The sequence below is a fragment of the Lycium barbarum genome, chromosome 12 (assembly GCF_019175385.1).
Source record: "Lycium barbarum isolate Lr01 chromosome 12, ASM1917538v2, whole genome shotgun sequence".
Classification (NCBI taxonomy): Eukaryota; Viridiplantae; Streptophyta; class Magnoliopsida; order Solanales; family Solanaceae; genus Lycium; species Lycium barbarum.
This window is the reverse complement of record NC_083348.1, coordinates 106,064,417-106,086,776: the sequence shown is the minus strand read 5'-3', so window position 1 is coordinate 106,086,776 and position 22,360 is coordinate 106,064,417. Positions and strand designations below refer to the sequence as shown.

Genomic DNA, 22,360 nt, shown 5'->3' with positions numbered 1-22,360 from the left:
CCATACTAAATAACACCGAGCAATAAAAAAAAAAAAAAGTGGAACTCACCACATCCAAACTCACAAGAACAAAAAAGTGGACCCTATATTAACAGAATCAAGCAATATTAAAAAACAAAAGTGAATCCCATATTAATAAAACAAACAATGTTAATAAACAAATGCTTAGAAAATCAAACAATTAAATCAATAATGATGGCCTCATTGCCACATGCGTATCAACCCATTAGTGGGAGCAAATGAAATTATTGTACAGCAACGTACTTAAAATACTCATATATTAAAATAAGATAGAATTTAATTATTTTTCCATTTTTTCCTTACTCTAATAAATGTGAAAAAAATTATGGGCCCCATATTAAACACCATGCGTATTCGAAGCAAACACTAATATAATAAATTTTTAAATACGGAGCATAAACTACAATGTTATATTAATCGTGTTTTGAACATAGTATCTCATATTGACAAAATCAAGCAATATATATATAAATAAATAAAAAAAGTGAATCCCATATTAAAAAAATAAACAATGTCAAAAAAAAAAATGCAGACTTTGTATTCTTAGCAAACACTAATATAATAAAGTTTTAGATACGGAGCACAAATTACAATGTTATATCAATCGTGTTTTGAACATAGTATATATATATATATACATATATTATATGCATAAAAATAGTGCAAACTAATAATGTCCAAAAGGACGAGCCCATACTAAACAACACCAAGTAATATAAAAATAAAAAATAATAATAAAAAAAACTATATAAAGCATGGGTTTAGACCCATGCTTCATGGTCTGTTGTCCCTTAAAAAAAGGGTGGGCCCCATACTAAATAACACCGAGCAATAAAAAAAAGGAAGAAAAAAAAGTGGAACTCACCACATCCAAACTCACGGGAAAAAAAAAGTGGACCCCATATTAATAGAATCAAGCAATATTAAAAAAAAAGTGAATCCCATATTAATAAAACAAATAATGTTAAAAAAACAAATGCTTAGAAAATCAAACAATTAAATCAATAATGATGGACTCATTGCCACATGTGTATCAACCCATTAGTGGGAGCAAATGAAATTATTGTACAACAACATACTTAAAATACTCATGAAAAAAAATGGACCCATATTAAAAAAAAAAAGGTGCACCCCATATACTAAAAATCAAACAATATTCATGTAATTCCCAAAATATCCCCATCAAGTCAATAAGAGTGGATTCATTGCCACATGTATATTAACCATTAGTGAGAACAAATGAAATTATTGCACAACAAAAAACATGGACCTCATATTATTACTTTTCTTCAAAATATTTAATTGCTGTATTTGCTATTCCGCCATGTCATTTATTTATTATGTTTACTAAAATAAATATACTTAAAATATATATATATATATTTAAAAAATAAGATACAATTTAATTACTTTTTTTATTTTTATTCTTACTTTAATAAATGTGAAAAGAGATTAATATCAAATGAAGATCAAATAATGAATAAGATAAATTAGTCAAATTATAATTCTAATTCACATTTCCTTAAAAAACCATGCAAAAGACAACATGACAAGTAAAATAGTTAAACCGAAAATATTTACTATAAATTTAAAAATAGCATTTCTTCGTTTAAATAGAAAATTAATTTCTATTTTGTTTCGTTTCAAACATGTAAAATTAATTTAATAATGTGAATTAGAATTATCCAAATGAAAATTTGATAAAAAATAATAAGTATTTTACACTTTTAAATTAATCGAATTAAAATTGAAAATATCAACTGATGCTTAAATATTGCTATTATTTTATCTCAAAGAGAGGAAATTTTCATAGCAAACACGAATAAAATAAAGTTTTAGATACGGAGCACAAATTACAATGTTATATTAATCGTATTTTAACATAGTATATATATATATATATATATATATATATATATTTAAATACAATTACGTATACATAGATACACTATAATCCGAAATGTTTGGCCTTGCTAAGCCATCCAGTACTTGTAATAAATGCCAGTTTCCACAACCAATGAGGCAAAAGTTTTCTGATCTAAAAAATCGATCTGGTCTGTTTTCAACTTTTATTAATTTAAAAAAATTTAGTGCACACTAGTCAGAGAGACTCTTTTGTCTACCACTCTGTCTTCTGGAGAGTCGAGAACAATGTTACTGTCTCTGTATCGAATTTGACTTTCCAGTCCGTGTCTGGCACATTCGTAATTATTTGGCTTTAAAATATTCATATATTAAGCAACTAGTACTAATCACGAATCGAAGATTGGACATTGGGAATCTTGAGATTTTAAACATAATACTTGTACATAATTGGAATTGGTGAAATTGAAGACTATTATTGTGCGTGCGCAGCGGCTCCCGAACATTGTAGCTATGCCTATTACCTGCACTATTTTTGTGATCTATATCTCTCCACCTTTTAGGTCAAGACTACGTTTACCTTAATCCCTTTTAATCTTTACATTAATCTAAATTAAAGCTAAAAGTTGCTATAAGTTTGATAGAAAAAAGGCAGAAATATTGGATACATGATGGAAGAGATTGAATTGTTGCTTTCTTATGGCAGTGGAAAGATGCCATCGAGCACGGTTATTGTTTAAAATCCACTATCATTATATTCTTGGTCCAATTATGCTACTGCGAGCTAAAGTGTTGCTTGTTCCTTCTCTCTGTGTTCCTCCTATTACACATCTTTCTTCAGGTCATCTTTTAAGCTTTTAGGGGTCGTTTGGTGTATAAACTGGGATATCCCAACACTAATTTTTTATATCATATTTGGTAGAAGGTATTTATATTTTGTACCAAATAAAGTATAAAATGCATTCCATGATATAAGCTGAGATATACCTTCTTAGTTCTTATACCACTTATCCTGATGGTATAAAATAGTCCTAAGATATGAAATAAATTAATCCCGAAATTATAATCCCGAGATAATTTTGGCCATGCACCAAACGACCACTTAGTCTTTCACTCCGACCACCGCGAAATTAAGAACTAAGAAAATAAATCGGATTGGACGTATATTGTTCAACCATACAAGAAACAAACGAAAACCAAATAGATATAAGACAACACAGAGTCCTGCCAATTTTCCTTTTGTTGTTATTCGAAAAAAACAACTAAAGCAAGCTTTTGTGGATGCTCACAAAAAAATAAAAAAATCAAAATCTGAAGTGGCAACTGGTTACTTCTTGATCTAATTCCAGTGATTGATTAGAAGAGATATCAGTTACTGCTGATTTTGTAGAGGAAGTAGAAGAGGGTGGAGGAATGCCTAATTGGAACTCCTCCTTGTCCTGCAACACTGCATTAATAGGCCTCTTTCGCGTACTAGTTTTGTTACATTGCTCAACAACAACATTAGCCTTAGCCCTTCCGTTCTTGGATATTAGTAATTTCTTCTGGTATATGCGAAAGATGCTCCAATCTCCTACTTGAGTCATGTTAACATTCTGCAGCACGAACAAAGTTGTGTTTTTATATTAAAAATGTGAACTTAATAGGACGAGAGGAAATGGCAGTGGCTAGTGTTCATACCTGATCAGATGGGGAAAGGTTAACAAGGGAATACTGGTGCATACACCAACGAGTTCTTAAAAATCCAGAATGCTTTGCTTGGTAAAATCGAAGGGTTTTTAACGTCCCAATAACTAGCTGTTGTTGTTGGCTGCTTATTCCAGTTCCAGTACCCGAAATTGGCACAACAATTAGCTGGTCTTGGCCAACGGCCTTCCAGTAACCAGAACAATCCCTGCCAGCGATCAATCTGCTGCACCCCTTGCTGTTTATATCTCCATTTGTTTTGCTGAAAAAATACCTCTTCTCCCTTAAGTCCCCTGCTATAATGTCATTCACTAATAAATGTTTGCTGCATATTTACGCACCATCTAAAGAAACAGAAAATGACATCTATTGTAGTACAACATTAACATTGGATTAAAAATAAAAAGGCTACACAGACATACAACAAAAGATGAAAAAAAGACTGCACTATCTCAAAGTGAAACAAAAGACCAGTCTTGTTCAAGAAAAAATAATAGAATAGCAGCGCAACTTTACCAGGCAAGTCATAAGGAAAAGAGTCGAAAACATCCAGTACTTCAGGGATGATTAAGGCAGGCAAAGGCATGGAAAATATTTTTCTGGTCAAGTAGTGAACCAAGAGCTCTTCATCAGTGGGATGAAACCTAAATCCAATGGGCAGATTTAAGCTCCCAACTTTCCCAGATTTTGCCTCCTGCATATTTCGGACTGCTTACTGGAGTTTGAAATTTTTCCTTTCAAGCCAACGACCGCATCCTCCAGCAAGAAAAATAGCAAAGGTCTTATATATGTCTTAGGGAATAGAAAAGAAACAAAGTTGAAAGTTGTATCAACACGGTTTCCATGACCATGACCATAACCATCATCTCCAAGATTGACTACTGGTAAATAAGTAGACAGTGGGAAACGTGTAGTATATAACAACAACCCAAGCCCCAAAAGATGTGCTTGGTCAATATTCAAGAAGCACCGGCCATCGCCCCAACGTATTGTGCCATGTGCTCTTCTCAGATGCCCCTCATCTCAATAAATAAAAAATAAAGAAGACATAGGTACTGACTACTGTCTAGTCCCAGTACCATCACAGTTTGATTATATTATGAATTAATTAAATAGTATTGTTTTTAATGGAGCTTCCATTTGATGGGGCCATTTAATTAATAGCAAAAAACATATATGTACATGATAAGAGGGTATATTTACAGAATATGACGATATTTTTCAGTTAACAAAATATATCAATAGACTTGTTACAAAATCTATACGAATTAGGTAAATTAAAAAGAACCAAATAAAACACATTAAATAAGGTAAGGAAATTATTTTACTTATTTTATCTATATTTCTCTCTCCACTTGTTACAAAATCTATACGAATTAGGTAAATTAAAAAGAATCAAATAAAACACATTAAATAAGGTAAGGAAATTGTTTTACTTATTTTATCCACATTTCTCTCTCCATTCAAAATTTAGAGATATAGTTCTCCGATTTTCTCCAACTTTTGCTTCCTTATTTCATCCACTTTTCTCTCACCATTCAAAATTAAGAGATATTGTTACCTAATTTTCTCCAACTTTTACTCAAAAAAGTCCATTATAATCGGTAACTTTTTATGTAAAAAGTTCATACACCACAAAACATATATGTATAATTTTCGTATGCAATATGAATAACTGTATAGATTCTTATAATTTTTATATATGAAATATGTATAAAAATTGTATGTGTATTTTGATTATTACAAAGTACATATAAATTGTATAAAATCTAATCAAAGTATGTATAAATTTTGAGAAAAATATGTATAATAAACTTATAATTGATACAAACCAGATTCCATACAAAGTTCACACATTAGAAAATAAATATATATTAATTGTTGTATGCAATATGTATAAATTCGTTATAATTTCTACGTATGAAATATATATAAAAGTTGTATGTATATTGTGATTATGATAAAGTACATATAAATTGTATAAAATCTTATCAAAGTATGTATAGACTATGAGAAAGTATATATGTTTTCAATATTTTTTAAAACTACAGTTTATATAATTTATACAGATTTTCAAAACACACAATGATCATATATATCTCAAGACGATGCAAATCAATTTTTATATACAATTAATACACAAGTTAGTAATAAAAAATACTTTGTAATATTGGTTTGAAAATATACTAGGAGAGAAGATGGATTTTAGGTATGAAAATGGTGTCTATCATAGGGGGAGAGAGAGAGAGAAATATTTTTAAAAAGAAGAAGAAGTTGAATGGTAACTATCGTAGAATTAAGTCCACATTTAAAATCAGATTTTCTTCCTTAAAAAAAACCTAAAATCGTGGATATCCCATTAAGCCTAAATCTGGTATACTTTGTAATTTTATTGATATGTTTTGTAAATAAGAAAAAGTATTCTTATGTTTTGTAATATAGAGTCTTAAATAGGTATTGTTAGGTTATTTTCCCTTTAATTATCAACATGAGTACTAGTACGGGTCATTTGCACTGATTGCCCTTAAAACTTAAAAGGCATTGGTCTTTAATTTTTGTCATTCATTAAAAAAATTTGGTTTTGGGTCAGTTAAAAATTAAAAAAAAAATAGCAAGATAGAGTTTGGAATAGCAAGACAGAATTTTGCCTTTAGGCAATTTTTTTTTATTTAGTTGGAATTTTACAAATCTCTGCCTTAAGGCCTAACTTTTGCCCGAATAGATCTAATTTTGGGCAAAAGTTAGGTCTTAAGGCCTAATTTTGAGTAAAAGTTTACCTCTATCTTAAGACCTAACTTTTGGTCGAATAAGCCTAATTTTGGTATAAATCTCTGACTTACGAAATTCTTTTATTTTTTTTTACTAAGCTAGAGTTCGAATCCAAAACCTCAAAAACTTAATCTATTAGGTAAAGGCCAAAAATTAAAGACCGGGGTCAAAAATTAAAGACCAGTGCCTTTGAAAGAGAATCCACACAAAAATGTACTAGTACTTTCCAATTACAAATCCTTTCTTTAACATACCTTTGCTGTAAAGGCTGCCCAACTGCTTAAGGCTACAGCCCAATAAATCCTAAAGCCTTATTTTGTTGACTATTTGATTTTGTTAAATCTTTTAAGGAATCATTGCTGCATTGCACAATGAATCCACAAAAGGTTATTATTTGGCTCAGAGAAAAGGTGCACCTGCTCCCCTAAACTTTGCGATTTAGAATAGATACATTTTTTATTTTAAAAGTAGTGTAAATATACCTCTGTCGTTATAAAATGGTACAAATATATTTTTTTTGCTGACGATTTTTTTTTTAAAATCATTTAATTTATTTTTAAATTAAAAAAATACCACATGGCTTTAAAAATAGTCTACCCATTTTTTTTGAGTAGACATATTTTCTAAAGCCACATGATAATGTTTTTCCATGGTGGGTCGGGTCTGGTTCTTTTAAAAAAATCGGTAGACTTATAAGCCGTAGAAATATTTTTTTAAACGAACCAGACTCGACCCACCAGAAAAATAAAATTACCATGTGGCGTTAGAAAAATATGTCTACTAAAAAAATGGGTAGACTTTTTTTTAAATTAAAAAATAAGCTAAATGATTTTTTTTTAAAATCCCGTTAGTGAAAAGGGTATATTGGCACTATTTGTGTAAAGGCAGGGATATATTTGCACCATTTTGTAACGGCAAGAATATGTATATACCACTTTTTTAACGAGGGGTATATCTGCTCTAAATCGTAAAGTTGAGGGGTATATTTACATCTTTGCCCTTTGGCTTAATTATGAGGTGTCCACCTAGTTATATATTTACAATCTTATTTATACACAATACGAGTAAATTATTTCTTAATAAAAACAAATAATTTGATATATCATGCATCTGTTAGAAGTTACACCATTCCTCCAATAGTATGGCCGGAAGTATAAATTGCACTGGGACGTCACCTATACATCGGTTTAAGTTGCTTTGCGAGTGAATATTTCTATCATGTGATGAGGGATAGCCTTTTCCTCTATACTTTAGAGATGTCACAAACGGCTTCCTCTACTTTGGAATAATCGACATCCGTTATTTTATATTACGTTATAGTCCTACTCACACTTGTTTCTCGAGAAAGTTAGATATGTCAATTTAAAATATGAATATCATGCACAGGGACTATTAATTTCAGGTACTCTGACATTTTACAGCCTTTTTACCTCTTCTAAATTGATTCTTCCTCTTTCACCATTTCTAAAAGCTTTCTCCATTTGTCAATAAGGTGGGTGATGTTTCCCTTTTTTTAAATTTTTGAGGTCCACATTGTTTCAAAGACCGGTTTTCCTTAGAGTATTTTCTCTTTGCAAACATGAAATTTAAAAAAAAAAAAAAACATGAAATCTGTCTTGTCTTGATTATACGTACTCAAAACACCTACATTAAGGTGTCAATCTCATACTCTCAGCTGACAAAAGTGGAACACATGCAACTTGTCCAAACAAGGACTTGACTAAGAATACCATTGGAAAAATTTCATAAATGACTACTTTTTAAGAGTTATTTTTGCTGCATAGCTACAATTCACCTATTACATCCCGTAGTAAAAACATATAGCTAAACTAAGCGTTTGTTTTTTATTGTATTCATTATGGTGCGTCGCTGTATTCATGAATACAATCATTAAATTTTGCTGAAATCGTGGGATGAAATCTCCTAAACATGGCAAACTAAATAAAATCTTCCTAGAATCACTCTCAATGACCTGGCTTCCAAATTTCACACGGTTCTTTTCTATTCCAATTATCTCAAATTCAAAATCAAAATTTCATATACAAAAACGGAGAAAACAGAGCTTATCCTCCTAACAGTAAATTCAATTCAAATATACAGAATACGTTCAGAATACAATCTCAAAAATCAATTGCGATTTCAATTTCGATTGTCTTATTTGAATTTGTTGTTGTTCGTATGAGTTTTTACGGGATTCATTAGAGTTGTTGTATAGAGAAATTGTTGGATTGATTCTGCATTTTGAAGGTAAATAATAGTTCAGCTGATGTTCATAATCAAACGAGTAGTTGTACATTGAATTTGTTGCTAATCATTAACAGTCCTAAATTCAAACAAAATGTCTAACATACCGGCAGTAATTCGACATTTCGGGATTTGGAACGATGAGAATCGTTTTGTGAATTACACAATCGATGCAATAGTTTTCAAAGATTATGCCTCGTATGAGGAGGTTGATGTAATAGCGAAACAGGTGAGAATAGATACGAGTAACAAAACAACTAATAGTAAATACATGATCGAAAGTGATTCTATGCCTCGTGAAATACACAATGACATGAGTGTCATGGTGTATGTTGAATTGAAGAAAGATAGTAGGCAGTTTGGGATGTATCCTTTGTGTATCACCACAACTAATAAGGTGAGTGAATACAGTGTGTCTGGTGAAAGTGTTATTGAAGGTGATCTACCGCAATTAGAATACAATCGTCAAATACAAGTTATGAATACAAATGATTCGATAGAACTGCCAGCATCAACTTCTAGTCAGCAAATAGCTGTGTATAATGATTTGATCATTTCAAATCATAATTACAAAGGATCATGGTAAATCAGGTATACAATGACAAGGATACTTTTAAGGCTCTGATGAAGAAATATGCAATTGACAATAGGTTTCAGTTCCGTACATAGAGGTCAAATTCTATAAGGTAAGCATGTTAATAACATTCTGTGATTTATTTGTGTATAGCAATAAAATTGTATCTTTTTTCATTAAGTGATGTGTATTTAACTAGTTGATATTTCTTACATATATCTGACTGTCTAATTTAGATCGGTATATGAATTGTATTCAATTTTTGCATAATGATTTGATATGTGTTGGCAACTGAATGTATAAGTATACAATTGCAGATTCACAGCTACACCATTGTATGTCTATCAGAACAATGTGAGTGGATATTGAAAGCTTCGAGCATTAACAAATCTGCAGTGTTCAACGTCAGAGAGTTTGTGGACAAACATACATGTCCATTGAAGGATAAGGTGTATTCTTGTAATCAAGCAAGTAGTGATTTTATAGCAGGCATTATTAAACCAAAATTAACAAATCATAAGAGGAAGTATACGCCAGAGGATATAATAGATGATGTGAAAAATGAAATTGGTGTGGATGTGAATTACATGAAGGCTTATTGTGCTAAAGAAAAGGCTATGACGGAGTTGAGGGGAGACCCAGCAAATTCTTACGAGAAGTTACCTGGATACATATACATTTTGGATAAAACGTACCGAGGTTCTCATATAAGAATGCACATTGTTTCAGCAAGCACTTTGGATGGTGCAAGTGTTTCATATACAAATGTACTGTTTTTTTGTATACAATGCATACAATTGAGTAAAAATCAGTAACTTTTTGCTTTTCTCAATTGAATTTGTAGGTAATATACTGCCTCTCGCATATGGCGTGATCGATTCTGAGAACGATAAGTCTTGGTCATGGTTCTTTCAACGGTTCAAAGAAGCGTATGGGGTAAGGGATAACATGTGTATTGTATCTGATAGACAAGAAAGCATCGTCAAGGCCGTTGCTAGAATTTATCCTACTGTTCCGCATTTAGCATGCATATGGCATCTTTGGAAGAATGTATATAATAACTATACGAAGAGTCATGAAGTGTTGAGTGGTGTGTACTATAAAATGGCAAAAGCATATGTCACACCCTAACAGTGGTAGGGCATGACGCGCACCCGACTCTCATCAGAGTCGAGCGAACACTTAGACATTCGCTCTATCAAAACCTGTCATTTCAAAAACATAAAACTTTTCCAAATAGGAATCATTATCTTTATAACGATTTTGAAAACTTTCAATCAAATAAGTACTTTAAACCAATTGAAATCATCTAAAATACATACTCTTTTAAAATCCACAAATGACTCAACTGACATCACTTTGTCGACATCTCGACAAACATACTACAGGACACTGTCTGCAGAAGTCTCTAAGAAGTAAACTAAACATTATGAGTCAGGACAGGGCCCTGACATACCCATAATCATACATATCTATACATTACTCAGCATAGCACCAGAATGAGGTGGAACTTGCCAATCCTAGCTGACGTCTAAGTATCCTAGCTATACACTTAACCTGCCAACAATCTGGGCTGCGGGCATGAACGCAGCGTCCCTAGGCAAAAGGACGTCAGTACGGACAATGTACTGAGTATATAAGGTGGTAACAAATCACAATCATAATTTGACTTAGGAGAGAATAAATCACAATCTAACTCAATACCTGCAGCCTTCGCTGGAAGAAATATAAATGTGCACACGAACTCTCAAAACAATCTTTAAGTAAATAATGCAATCCACACACACATGCTGCTTCCGAAATGTTAACATAATGATCTCTTCGGACAGCCGCTTCCGGCTAGTATCACAATAGTCCCTTCGGACGGCCGCTTCCGGCATAATAATGATGGCCCCTTCGGATAGACGCTTCAGGCTTAATATCACCATCATATCAACACAAACTCAATCCACAAATATCAATTTCAATTCATATCATAAGTGACTAATTAAGTCATCACAATCTAGTTATTAGCCTTAGTCTTTTATAAGAAGTTATCAAAATTGTATCTCACTAGACTTAGGAGGATATACTTCCAGGTTTAAGGGTAGAATTGTTCTGAAATTCTTACTACTTATATTCTACTCAATTTATCTTATTGCCCTACCCAAAGAATATTTGATCATATCAATACAAAGGGATGATACTATGGAATGTAAACATAAATCGTAAATGAAATGAAGTAGTAAAATCTCGCACCCCCTTCGGAGTGGTTTTGAAAATCAAACTTTATGTTTCCTTTAGTATAAAACTCATTTCCTCGAAATCATTAGTAAAACCATACACACAACTCAACTTGGAACCTTATGGGTGTTCCCTTCGGAACAGACTGGAGTATAATATCAATAAGCCATCACAACAAACATTTAGACCTTACTCGTCTAAGAATAGAATCATATGGAGTACATATAGAATGAATAATAACAAGAATCATGCCAAAGGAAGAAAGGTTTCCCTTACATGCCTTGTCACATTTCAAACATAACGTCGGCTTCCCGAACTTTATGAATCTACAATCTCAACACATATAAGAATAAACCCTCAACCATACTTTCATAATCCAATTTTGATTAACTAAGGGCTTAACAAAAAATCGGACAACATCTCCTCTATATAACCTGCTCCAACCAAATCTCGAATCAATCCCAAATCGCCACAACAATACCAACAACATTATCAATATCCAATCCATAAGAAAATAGTACCATACATCTTCTCATAATCCCATAATATACATTCTATATACACAATTTCATTCCAACACTACACTATAATCTCCTTCATTATTCTATACTATAATCTCCCAAAACCAATCCAAAACAATAACTTAAGTGTAGAATCATACCTTAGGATGAAGAACACATACCTTATACAAGCAAACAACCGCGTAGTCTACCCTGAACTTTCAAGAAACACGTAACTACGACAACCACGAGAGAGAGAGGACGACGAGAGCTCGGGATTTTTAAAGAAAAATGGAATAAAATAAATTGTTTATGCCATGAAATAAAGAGCAAAACATTGCTTCTGTTGCCACTGCTTGCGTTCTGTTCAACTCTCAAAAGAAAATGACTTTAATTCAAGTACTATGTCAAATTAACTCCAAAGCCTTTGGATTGTGGGGTCCACTTTCCCTAAATAATATAAATGAATTGTATACCTCTTAAAATAGCAACAGATCACCTAAAGATATTGATACGAGTCACTTTAATATTTTGCATCAAGCCCACGTGTGGAAAGGTGGCACACCTAATTAAGGTAAGTTTCCTTTCTTGTCTTTTTCTATTTTTTTTTTTGAAATTCTTTCCCGACACCCTAAACTTTACACATAATTAACTCTTTTGATATCAATTTGCTTATTTACCAATTTGTTTTTAACACACTTCCTATACTCATAATGATGATCATGAGATATAGAGCTAGTCCGTACCACCTTTTGGAACACACAAAATATTATTTCCAATCACTGTCATTCCACTTTCGAGTCTTAAATAATTTCGGGACTTCATCCTAACCACCGATCTCTTTATTTGCATACTTGAATATGACCAATATTCTCCGTGCTCAGGTAAATTTTCTCATGTCTGACGGTTCAATTTCCTCGTCCCTCTTGGACTGTGTTTCGTTCAAATAAATGTCGAACCTAGACGAAACTTATTTTCTCCAATTCGTTTAACATCTACCCTTCACGACACTTACTTATCACTTGTTAAACATAGCATAAATACTTATAACCTCAAAAATAATCTTGTCCTTGAATTTATGTTGATTAACTTTTGACAAATCCAACGTACAAAAGTACGGGATGTAACAGCATACACGGAGAAGGAAATTGTTATGCTAATGGGAAAGGTTGAGAAGGAGGATATTCGTGTGAAGGAGTACTTGGATTCAGTGGGAAGGGCAAAGTGGGCTAGGCTTTATTGTCCAGTTAACCGAGCATGGACATTAACATCAAATATTGCTGAGTCCATTAATGCGGAACTCGTATCTGCTAGAGAATTACTAATATATAATTTTCTGGAGGAAGTTAGGTTGATGTATGGATGATGGAATTGCACAAACCGACAAAATGGTTCGTCTACATTCACAACGCTTGAGAAACAATTTCAAGTATTGTTATCCATTAATGAGCATAAATATACGCGCATGAAGGTTTGTTTTCGTGCATCTGATTATGTATTTATTTTATTGGGTATATTTCATCTTTATGTTTCTTATACAAAAGTATATTTTTTTCAAAAAAACTGTATATTGATATGGCGTATTGTGTTTGTAATATATACTTGATGTGAATCTGTTTTTATATTGTTGCTGAGGTAATTCCATCAACAGAATACTTGTGCATGATAATTGATGAAGGGAGGAGTTTCATTGTTTGTATTGAAAAGAAAACTTGCAGTTGCAAAATGTTCCAACCCTGCCCCCATGCTTGGGTTGTTCTTGAGAGGAAAATTCTCACTGTCGACAACTACTGCTCAAACTTGTACAAACCAGAAACTGTGATGAAGACTTATGATGTCCCAATTTATTCGTTACCAGATCAGAGTGAGTGGAATGTGCCTGTATACATTTCAGATGAGGTAGTTTTTCCACCGAGGTACATGAGACCTCCTGGAAGGCCAAAAAAGAAGCGCGATAAGTCTTTATCTGAATTGTTTTCAAATACACGTACAAACTCATGCAGTATATGTGGACATGCAGGGCACAATAGGCGCTCTTGTAGGAATGACCCTCAAAGAAAGTAGTTGTTGTTTGCTTAGTAATTTGTTCTGTTTTCTGGTTTCTGTATTGGACTAAGGCAACTTTAAAGCGTCATGACATTTCTGTTCTTTTTTGTTGGTTTTGGATGACTGATTATGTTCTTTTTTATTGATTTTGGATGACTGAAAATAAAGAAATTCTATATGAATAACTTGTAATATTTCCGCTTTATTATGTTGGATGTCTATACTTGACCGGTATACTGTGTATTCAACATATGCATCTGTTTCCCAAGTGAGAAACCAATTGCATCATGGTCAGTTCATCAATTTCAAAAACCAGAGATAGGCAAAATCATTTCCAAGTAACCAGAGATAGACAATAAAACTGTATGCATTGCTGACTGATATATAGTTATGTGTTAACTCTGTATACATTAGTGTAATAATTCTGAATACAACTAATAGTATTGTCAAATCTTTAGATACAGCAATGGCCAAAGTTAACAAAATCTGTAAATTATGGCATCCCATAAGTGATTAACTCAACAATGTAAAAACACTGTTTTGTATTCATAAAATATTAAAACTGTATATTGTGTATTGAACATATGTATATGTTTCCTAAGTAAGAAACCAATTGCATCAGTAACAATTCTGAATACAGCTCTGTATTAACTTTGAATATAGTATTGTAAAATCTCTGTATACAACAATGGACAAACTTAACAAAATCTGTAAATGATGGCATCCCATAAATGATTAACTCAACCATGTAAAAACAATGAATTGTATTCATAAAATATTAAAATTTTATATTGTGTATTCATACTAACACTGCCATTTAGCCAGCAAAACTCCTTACAAAAATAAGATAATAAAAATATCATAATCTGATTTAGATCTACACACCTACAAATAGTGGCGGACCTAGGATTTTGATCAAGTGGGTTCAAATATTTACACTGAAACTGCCAATGCGATAGTCAACAATTGGAGTGACCATATTTTTTTTAGTTCCCATAATACCTTGAAAATGATATTTTGAGGTGGTCCTTTATTTCTAACAATAAATAAATAGTTAGACAAACATCATTCTTAGCCATATAAATTTTACATAGATACTTGTATTTCCCTAATTCCCCTAAAAAATATCGTTTTGCGGTGGTGTTTTATTTAAAAATTAATAAATAATTAGACAAAATAACACCATTTTCAATTCTATAAATTGTATACATTCATGCATTAGCCAAATTACAAAGAAAAATAAAGAAATAAAACAAATTTGTAACAAGAAAAAAAAAAGGGAAAATACACAAACACCCCCCCCCCCCCAACATATACTTGGGTTAATTATGACGCACCCAACCATTGCGAGCGACCTATTACCCCCATGGCCTTATTGTTTCTGTATTTTTGTACCCTTTTCGGCTGACGTGGCACAATCAAAATTTGATGTCCAGTTGCACAGTGGAGACTGTTGCACACTCTCCGCCACATTGGCGCCACGTCACTACCACGTCGTCGTCTTCTTCTTCTTCTTCTTCTCAAGAAATCAATTAACCCATTTTCCTCCATTAACACACACACACACATTCAGTTTCACCATCAATCATAAAAAACTTATTTTCAAGAAATCAACCAACTCATATTTTTCCTCCATTAACACACGCACATTCAACCCATTTTCTTCCTCCATTAACACACACACATTCAATTTCATCATCAATCATAAATATCTTTTCAACAAAATTAACCAACCCATTTTCTTCCTCCATTAAGTTGAGGGGGCATTTGACTATTTTCTCAAATAAACAATGAAGAAATTGCACGAACTGCCACAAATATTGGTTTGCTTTATTTCATCAAAATAAACAATGAAGAAATCGCACGAACTGCCCTTCAAATGGACTTTTAACAGGTATGAAGAAATTGTACGAATTGGCCTTCAAATGGACTGGTTGCTCAAAAATGTTTATTGCACAAACTGCCCTTCATTGTTTATTTCTTCAACATAAACAATGAAGAAATTGCATGAACTGCCCTTCAAATGGACTGGTTGCCCTTCAATGTGTGTGTGTTAATGGAGGAAGAAAATGAGTTGAATGTGTGTGTGTTAATGGAGGAAGAAAATGGGTTGATTGATTTCTTGAAAAGATATTTATGATTGATGATGAAATTGAATGTGTGTGTGTTAATGGAGGAAGAAAATGGGTTGAATGGTGTGTGTTAATGGAGGAAGAAAATGGGTTGAATGTGTGTGTGCTAATGGAGGAAGAAAATGGGTTGAATGTGTGTGTGTTAATGGAGGAAGAATATTGGTTGATTTCTTGAAAATAATCTTTTTATGATTGATGATGAAATTGAATGTGTGTGTGCTAATGGAGGGAAATAGGATTGATTTCTTGAAATGAAGAAGAAGAAAAAGAAGAAGAAGAAGAAGAAGAAGACGACGACGTGGCAGTGACGTGGCGCCAATGTGACGGAGAGTGTGCAACACTCTCCACTGTGCAACTGGGTATCAAATTTTGATTGTGCCACGTCAACCGAAAAAGGGTACAAAAATACAGAAAAAATAAGGCCGGGGGGGTAATAGGTCGCCCGCAAAGGTTGGGTGCGTCATAATTAATCCGAGTATACGTTGGGGGGGGGGGGTATTTGTGTATTTTCCCGAAACAAAAATGTATCAAATTTTAACCACTTATAGAACTGCAAATTTTTCTCCAGTGCAATTTAAACGTTTACGTTTTACTCTTATATCAAAATTTTGAAATACCATAAGATAAAAACAAAACAAACAAACGAAAAATTAAAATAAATAAAAACGATCTAAATAACTTTTTATGTATACCAAAGGAGGAGGAAAAAGATACTTAATAAATCAAAGAAGAATTTAAACAAAGTAAAATAAGAGGTACTATTTATGAAGTATAAATACATTATCTAACAATTTAAAACAATTTTGATATAATTCTCAAATAATAGATTTTAAAGGAAAACTAGCTAATAATATTAATATATTCTTACATTGAATTAATTTGACAAAAATAATACCACAAACACAATAGAGAATCTGCTACTCACTGCCCTAGGACTAGAGTTTGTCCATTCTTTAACACTTCTTTCGTAACTTTGCAAAACAAAACAAAAGAATAGTCCAGGCTCGATCCTGGACAACTAGGCCATAATTGAACCCACTTAGAGCCTGTTTGGATGTGCTTAAAAAAAATAGCTTATAAGCTGAAAACAACTTATAAGCTGCTTTAGATAAATTAAGCCAAACGGGCTCAATTATTTTTTTGGGATTATTTTAAGAACAAAATAGCTTTAAGCTGACTAGTCAAACATTCAAAAAAGCTGAAAATAACTTATAAGTTGTTTTCAGCAACTTATAAGCCAATTAATCCAAACGGGCTCTTAACCGCTGATCCACGCTTCATCTTTAGTTTATGCGGGTTCATTCAATTTATATATCAATTTGCATGATGATTATACACATGTAATCGGTAAAATTTTTAAACGAAGTGGGTTCAGTTGAACCCTCTTGACTCTACTTAGGACCGCCCCTGCCTACAAACTAATTAACTATAATTTTTTCGACTTCATCAAAATCTATCTTTGGTCTAACTGACTTTGGAGGTGCCTCATTATCGCTTTCGGCATTTGATTCCATCTTTCGCTTAGCTTAATCCCACAAAAGAGCACCATATCTCGTACGGAGTAATTCTACATCAAGGTCTTCGGCTGGAATACCTTCTCCCTGACTCAAATACTTCACATATACAACAACATATATTCCACAATCCCTACACGCAAGAAAGAAAGAAAAAAGTGTATTTAAAATGATGTATTATCTTCATATATGTAAGTTTAAAAAATCATAAATTGACATACATGCTCCCAGGCCTTTGTTGTGGCAAATTGTCAACAAACACGACCTCGAACCTGACAGCCGATGCTTTGTCTTTGTATGGATGGTAATGATTCCAATCAATTCCTCTCTTGGACTGATAGAAGTCTGTTATATGTAAATACAATGGTAATAGATTGACGAGTTTGTCTATTTCAGACCTAACAGTTTGTCTATTTCAGACCTAACAGTTGCATCATGACCCGACGCTCGGTACTAGTCATATACATATAGACGTCTGTCAATGAATGAAAGGACTACTAGCAACCAATGATTTTTTTCTTCAGTGTTGACGGGGATGAATACATTGTCAACCAAATGCCACGGGACAGTGCATAGCAACCGATGGTCTTTCACGTATTCACATAAAACATCTTCTTGTTTTCCAACGCTTATGGCACTATTCGAGTCAGCATAGGCTTTGTGAATAGCATTAATTTTGGAATTGAAAACACAATCTACAGCGGTAAACTTGTATGTGCTATTTGTATCATATTTGGCTTTTTTCCGGAAGTAGTAAAACATGACATCAAGGTGTTGCAATAAAAACAAATAGAAACAGTTAATATTGAAAACACAAACCATTATACTGTATGTGAAAAAAGAAGGTATATCGCACCTCGTCATTCCACATCAGACCATCCATTGATGAAAGGTAGAACCAATTTTTATCATTGAATTTCTTAATACCACAATCCATGAATCTTGGCAGTTTTGTCTTCCCCTTTTTGTAGTGGTCCTCTTTGTTCTTTCTATAAAATACATACAAAATATATATCAAACATTATTGAAACTATGTCTATACAGTAATTAAGTACGATAGATCAACTAATTTACCTGATATCATGCCTAACAAGCAGCCCCTCCCTAACCCATTTTGAGAATTCACCGAATAGCTTGGCGTCATGTCCCCCTGTGATGCAATTATTCTCAAATGGGTGTTTTTTTTATCAAATATCTCTATCAACTTAACTGAACTACCTGATTGAATACAAGCAAGGTGGAATACAATCTTAAATCACATTAAATACAAGCAGAGTGGAATACAAATCTGAAAAACAAAATATGTCATAATACTTACCCGAAGCTGACCCAAAATTTGTCATGTAAGGAGATATTCTGAAAGGGCCAGGACGCCTCTCTTGTTACACCCCGTATTTTTTTTGGACTAGGAAATTGGACCGTCCAACATGAGTAAATTTACTCAAGCCCGGAGAATTCGATCATATCCAAGGATGAAAACCAAGAGCTCGGTGTACAAAAAGAATAAAGTCCTGAAATGATTTAAGATGAAAAAAAAAATGTGACAGCAATGATTGAAAATAATATTTTATGTGTGGCAAATGAGGCTATGGACTATTGCTATATCACATGATTATGATAATGATTATACGAACTGTGTTAAAAGTGGTTCATCTTTAAGTGAATTGAAATCAAGAAATTAGTTATGTATGTAATTGGTTAAATGGGGATTTATAGTGGAAAATAAGTATTAAATTTAGATCAATGGATAAGTTAGATAGACCAACCCATGTGGCTGACGTATGGAAACAAGTGACAGCAAGTGTAGATTTATTTATCTCTACATATGATAGTGGTGGCACCTATTGTTGTAGGGCACTAATCATTATAATAAGAAGAAGTGGGTCCCATAATCCACTTGCAAGGTTGTTATATGGAGATTACTTTGGCCGGAGAAAGTTTCAAGTAGAATGAAGGTGTAGTAATTCCTTTTCATGAGGAAAACGTTACATGCATCAACTTGTTCTAATGGAATTTACTAAAATGATATGTATGAAGTGTATTAAAAATGATTGCTATTTAAGTTAATTGTGATCAAGGAATTAATTAGGTGTGCAATTAGATAAATATTGAATTAATGGAAGACAGGGAGATAATTAGTGATTATGTAAGACATGGAGATAAAAGGACGTATGGTCTATGTAAAATCTTATCCGTGTATGTATTCATTAAATATTGGTGTTAAATTATTTTTAACCTTGATTAGTGTTTGTCCTTGATATTGTTATCATTGAACAAGTGTCCTTTGTGGGAAATTGCACCACCGCTTATTCTTTTTACATAAAAGGCATATTCATTCTTTTGCCATTACTTTCCTTGACACGTTTGTAAGCACAAGGTATGTGCTGGTCATTCTTTTTCATATTAAATTCACAATGGGCTGCTCATACAAGACTATGCTATAATATGGTCAATAGCACCAATGTTTTCCCTTCCAATAAAAGAACCATAGCAGCAACATTTTTGCTAGTGTAGAGACATAAATATATGTTCATTCTTGTCAACTTAAATCGTGAAAGTTCACTTCTGAAAGATGAGGACAGCAGCTAATTTATATAGCTGCATCGTGAATTTAAGGATATGGGCAGAAACGTACTAGTACATTCAGTGTTTGGAAGTTTAAGCAACGACGCTATTCGATTTTTTACGGGTTTTGCACGTCGCTTCAATCTCGTTGTTCCGTCTTATCGTGCTGTTGAATTCGGGTTTTCTTCGAAGTGAAGTAAGGAGGAAAAAGATTACTTCTTGGCATATAAGGTAATAATTCTCCTCTCCTACGTATATTTAAATTCATCTAGGTCATAATTATATCGTGGGACGAGAATTACGAAAACTATATTGGAAATTGGATAAATTGTTACTATTACCATGTGGGTTGTTGGGAAGTGATTTAAGAATGGATTTGATTCTATTTGGGCATGTATTTGTTGATATTGATATTAGTACTGGGATTGATATTTTGGCTAAATTGGAATCATGAGGATTATTAAGTTTTTAAGGAAGATGCTACCCGAATATCGTTAGATTTCTAAGTAATTAAGGATTGGTTTAAAAGAGTATCCTAATTTGATTATTGGCATAATTGGTATTGTTTGTAGATTGGTGAAGCCCGAGACCTAAGTTATGGTTAACTTGAGAAGCGACAATGGTATGTAAGGCTAACCCTTCTTTCTTTTGGCATGTCTTAGATGTAAGTGATGAATGATATGAACTTTGGGGTAACTCTATTCATAGGTTCCGAATGTGATTCATGATTCTCGTGCTATTCATTCTATATGTACTCCTATTCTGTTCCGAAGGGAACACCCATAAGGTGCCAGTTGAATTGTGTATATGGTTTTACTAATGATTTCGAGGAAATTAGTTTTATACTAAAGGAAATATAAAGTTAGACTTTCAAAACCACTTCGAAGGGGGTGCGAGATTTTACTACTTAGATTTCAAAACCACTCCGAAGGGGGTGCGAGGTTTTACTATTTCATTTCATTTACGACTTATGTTTACATTCCATAGCATCATCTCTTGTATTGATATTTGTGGATTAAATTTGTGTTGACATGATTGTTATACTAAGCCGGAAGCGGCTGCCCGAAGGGGCCATCATTATTTTGCCGGAAGCGGCCGTCCGAAGGGACTATTGTGATACTAGCCGGAAGCGGCTGTCCGAAGGGACCATTTTGTTAATATGTCGGAAGCGGCATGTGTGTTAGATTGCATTATTTACTTAAAGAATGTGTGTTAGATTGCATTATTTACTTAAAGATTGTTTTGGAGACTTCGTGTATACATTTATGTTTCTTCCAGCGAGGGCTGCAGGTATTGAGCTAGATTGTGATTTCTTCTCTCCTAAATCAAATTATGATTATGATTTGTTACCACCTTACATACTGAGTACATTGTCCGTACTGACGTCCTTTTGCCTGGGGACGTTGCGTTCATGCCTGCAGCCCCAGATTGTTTGGCAGGTTAAGTGTATAGCTAGGATGCTCTGACGTCTGCTGGGATTGACAAGTTCCACCTCATTCTGGAGCTGTGTTGAGTCATGTATAGATATGCATGATTATGGGTATGTCAGGGCCCTGTCCTGACTCATAATGTCCAGTTCACTTCTTAGAGGCTTCTGCAGACAGTGTCCTGTGGTATGTTTGTCGAGATGTCGACAAAGTGATATCAGTTGAGTCATTTATGGATTTTAAAAGAGTATGTATTTTAGATGATTTAGATTGGTCTAAAGTACTTATTGATTGAAAGTTTTCATAATCGTTATAGAGATAATGATTTCTATTTGGAAAAATTTTATATTCTCAAAAGTTTTTGAAATGACAGGTTTTAATAGAGTGAATGTCTAAGGGTTCGCTCGACTCTGATGAGAGTCGGGTGCCCGTCATGCCCTACCATTGCTAGGGTGTGACATCTCTTTACACAATTTTTGTTATAGTATTCTGTGTTGGAAGCAATTCATCTACCAACTCATAGTGAACCACATGTTCCAGTTCCTAACCAGCCTGAATGTCCTCAAACTCAACAATGACATTGTGCAGCGTCTCTCGATTTGAATTATCTGTACCGGCACAAAATAAAGTGGAAGATACACCTTGCACAATTTTATTGTGAACTAACATGGGACTTCCTTCATTGATAGGTATGGCTGCTGAAGTAACGATGATAACATCATATGTCTCGATAGGGATCTGAGATCCAAATGGCTATAAACAAATAGATGACAATTTTTAATAGTATTCTGAAATG

At 33.2% G+C, this 22,360-nt stretch overlaps 2 protein-coding genes and 1 long non-coding RNA gene across 4 annotated transcripts; 2 read left to right on the top strand and 1 right to left on the bottom strand.

Annotated features, from left to right (window-relative positions):
- Positions 1-3,022: 3,022 nt before the first annotated feature.
- On the bottom strand, positions 3,023-4,595 carry LOC132621998 (NAC domain-containing protein 83-like). 2 transcript variants are annotated; one of them, XM_060336508.1, is made up of 3 exons: positions 4,087-4,595; positions 3,565-3,866; positions 3,023-3,479 (listed from the first exon to the last, which is right to left on the bottom strand). In XM_060336508.1, exons 1-3 carry the CDS (start codon positions 4,268-4,270, stop codon positions 3,189-3,191), a joined length of 777 nt encoding a protein of 258 aa, XP_060192491.1. In that variant the 5' UTR covers positions 4,271-4,595; the 3' UTR covers positions 3,023-3,188. The 2 variants fall into 2 exon arrangements, with proteins under 2 accessions (XP_060192491.1, XP_060192492.1); XM_060336509.1 differs by having other exon boundaries at positions 3,565-3,863; positions 4,087-4,588.
- Positions 4,596-13,039: 8,444 nt separating this feature from the next.
- Positions 13,040-13,944, top strand: LOC132624778 (uncharacterized). Its single transcript, XM_060339504.1, has 2 exons — positions 13,040-13,183; positions 13,516-13,944. Exons 1-2 carry the CDS (start codon positions 13,040-13,042, stop codon positions 13,942-13,944), a joined length of 573 nt encoding a protein of 190 aa, XP_060195487.1.
- A 6,004-nt stretch (positions 13,945-19,948) lies between these two features.
- On the top strand, positions 19,949-21,895 carry LOC132623089 (uncharacterized). Its single transcript, XR_009576099.1, has 3 exons — positions 19,949-20,368; positions 20,710-20,759; positions 21,559-21,895. It is a non-coding gene; the product is annotated as an uncharacterized LOC132623089 (long non-coding RNA).
- Positions 21,896-22,360: the final 465 nt, after the last annotated feature.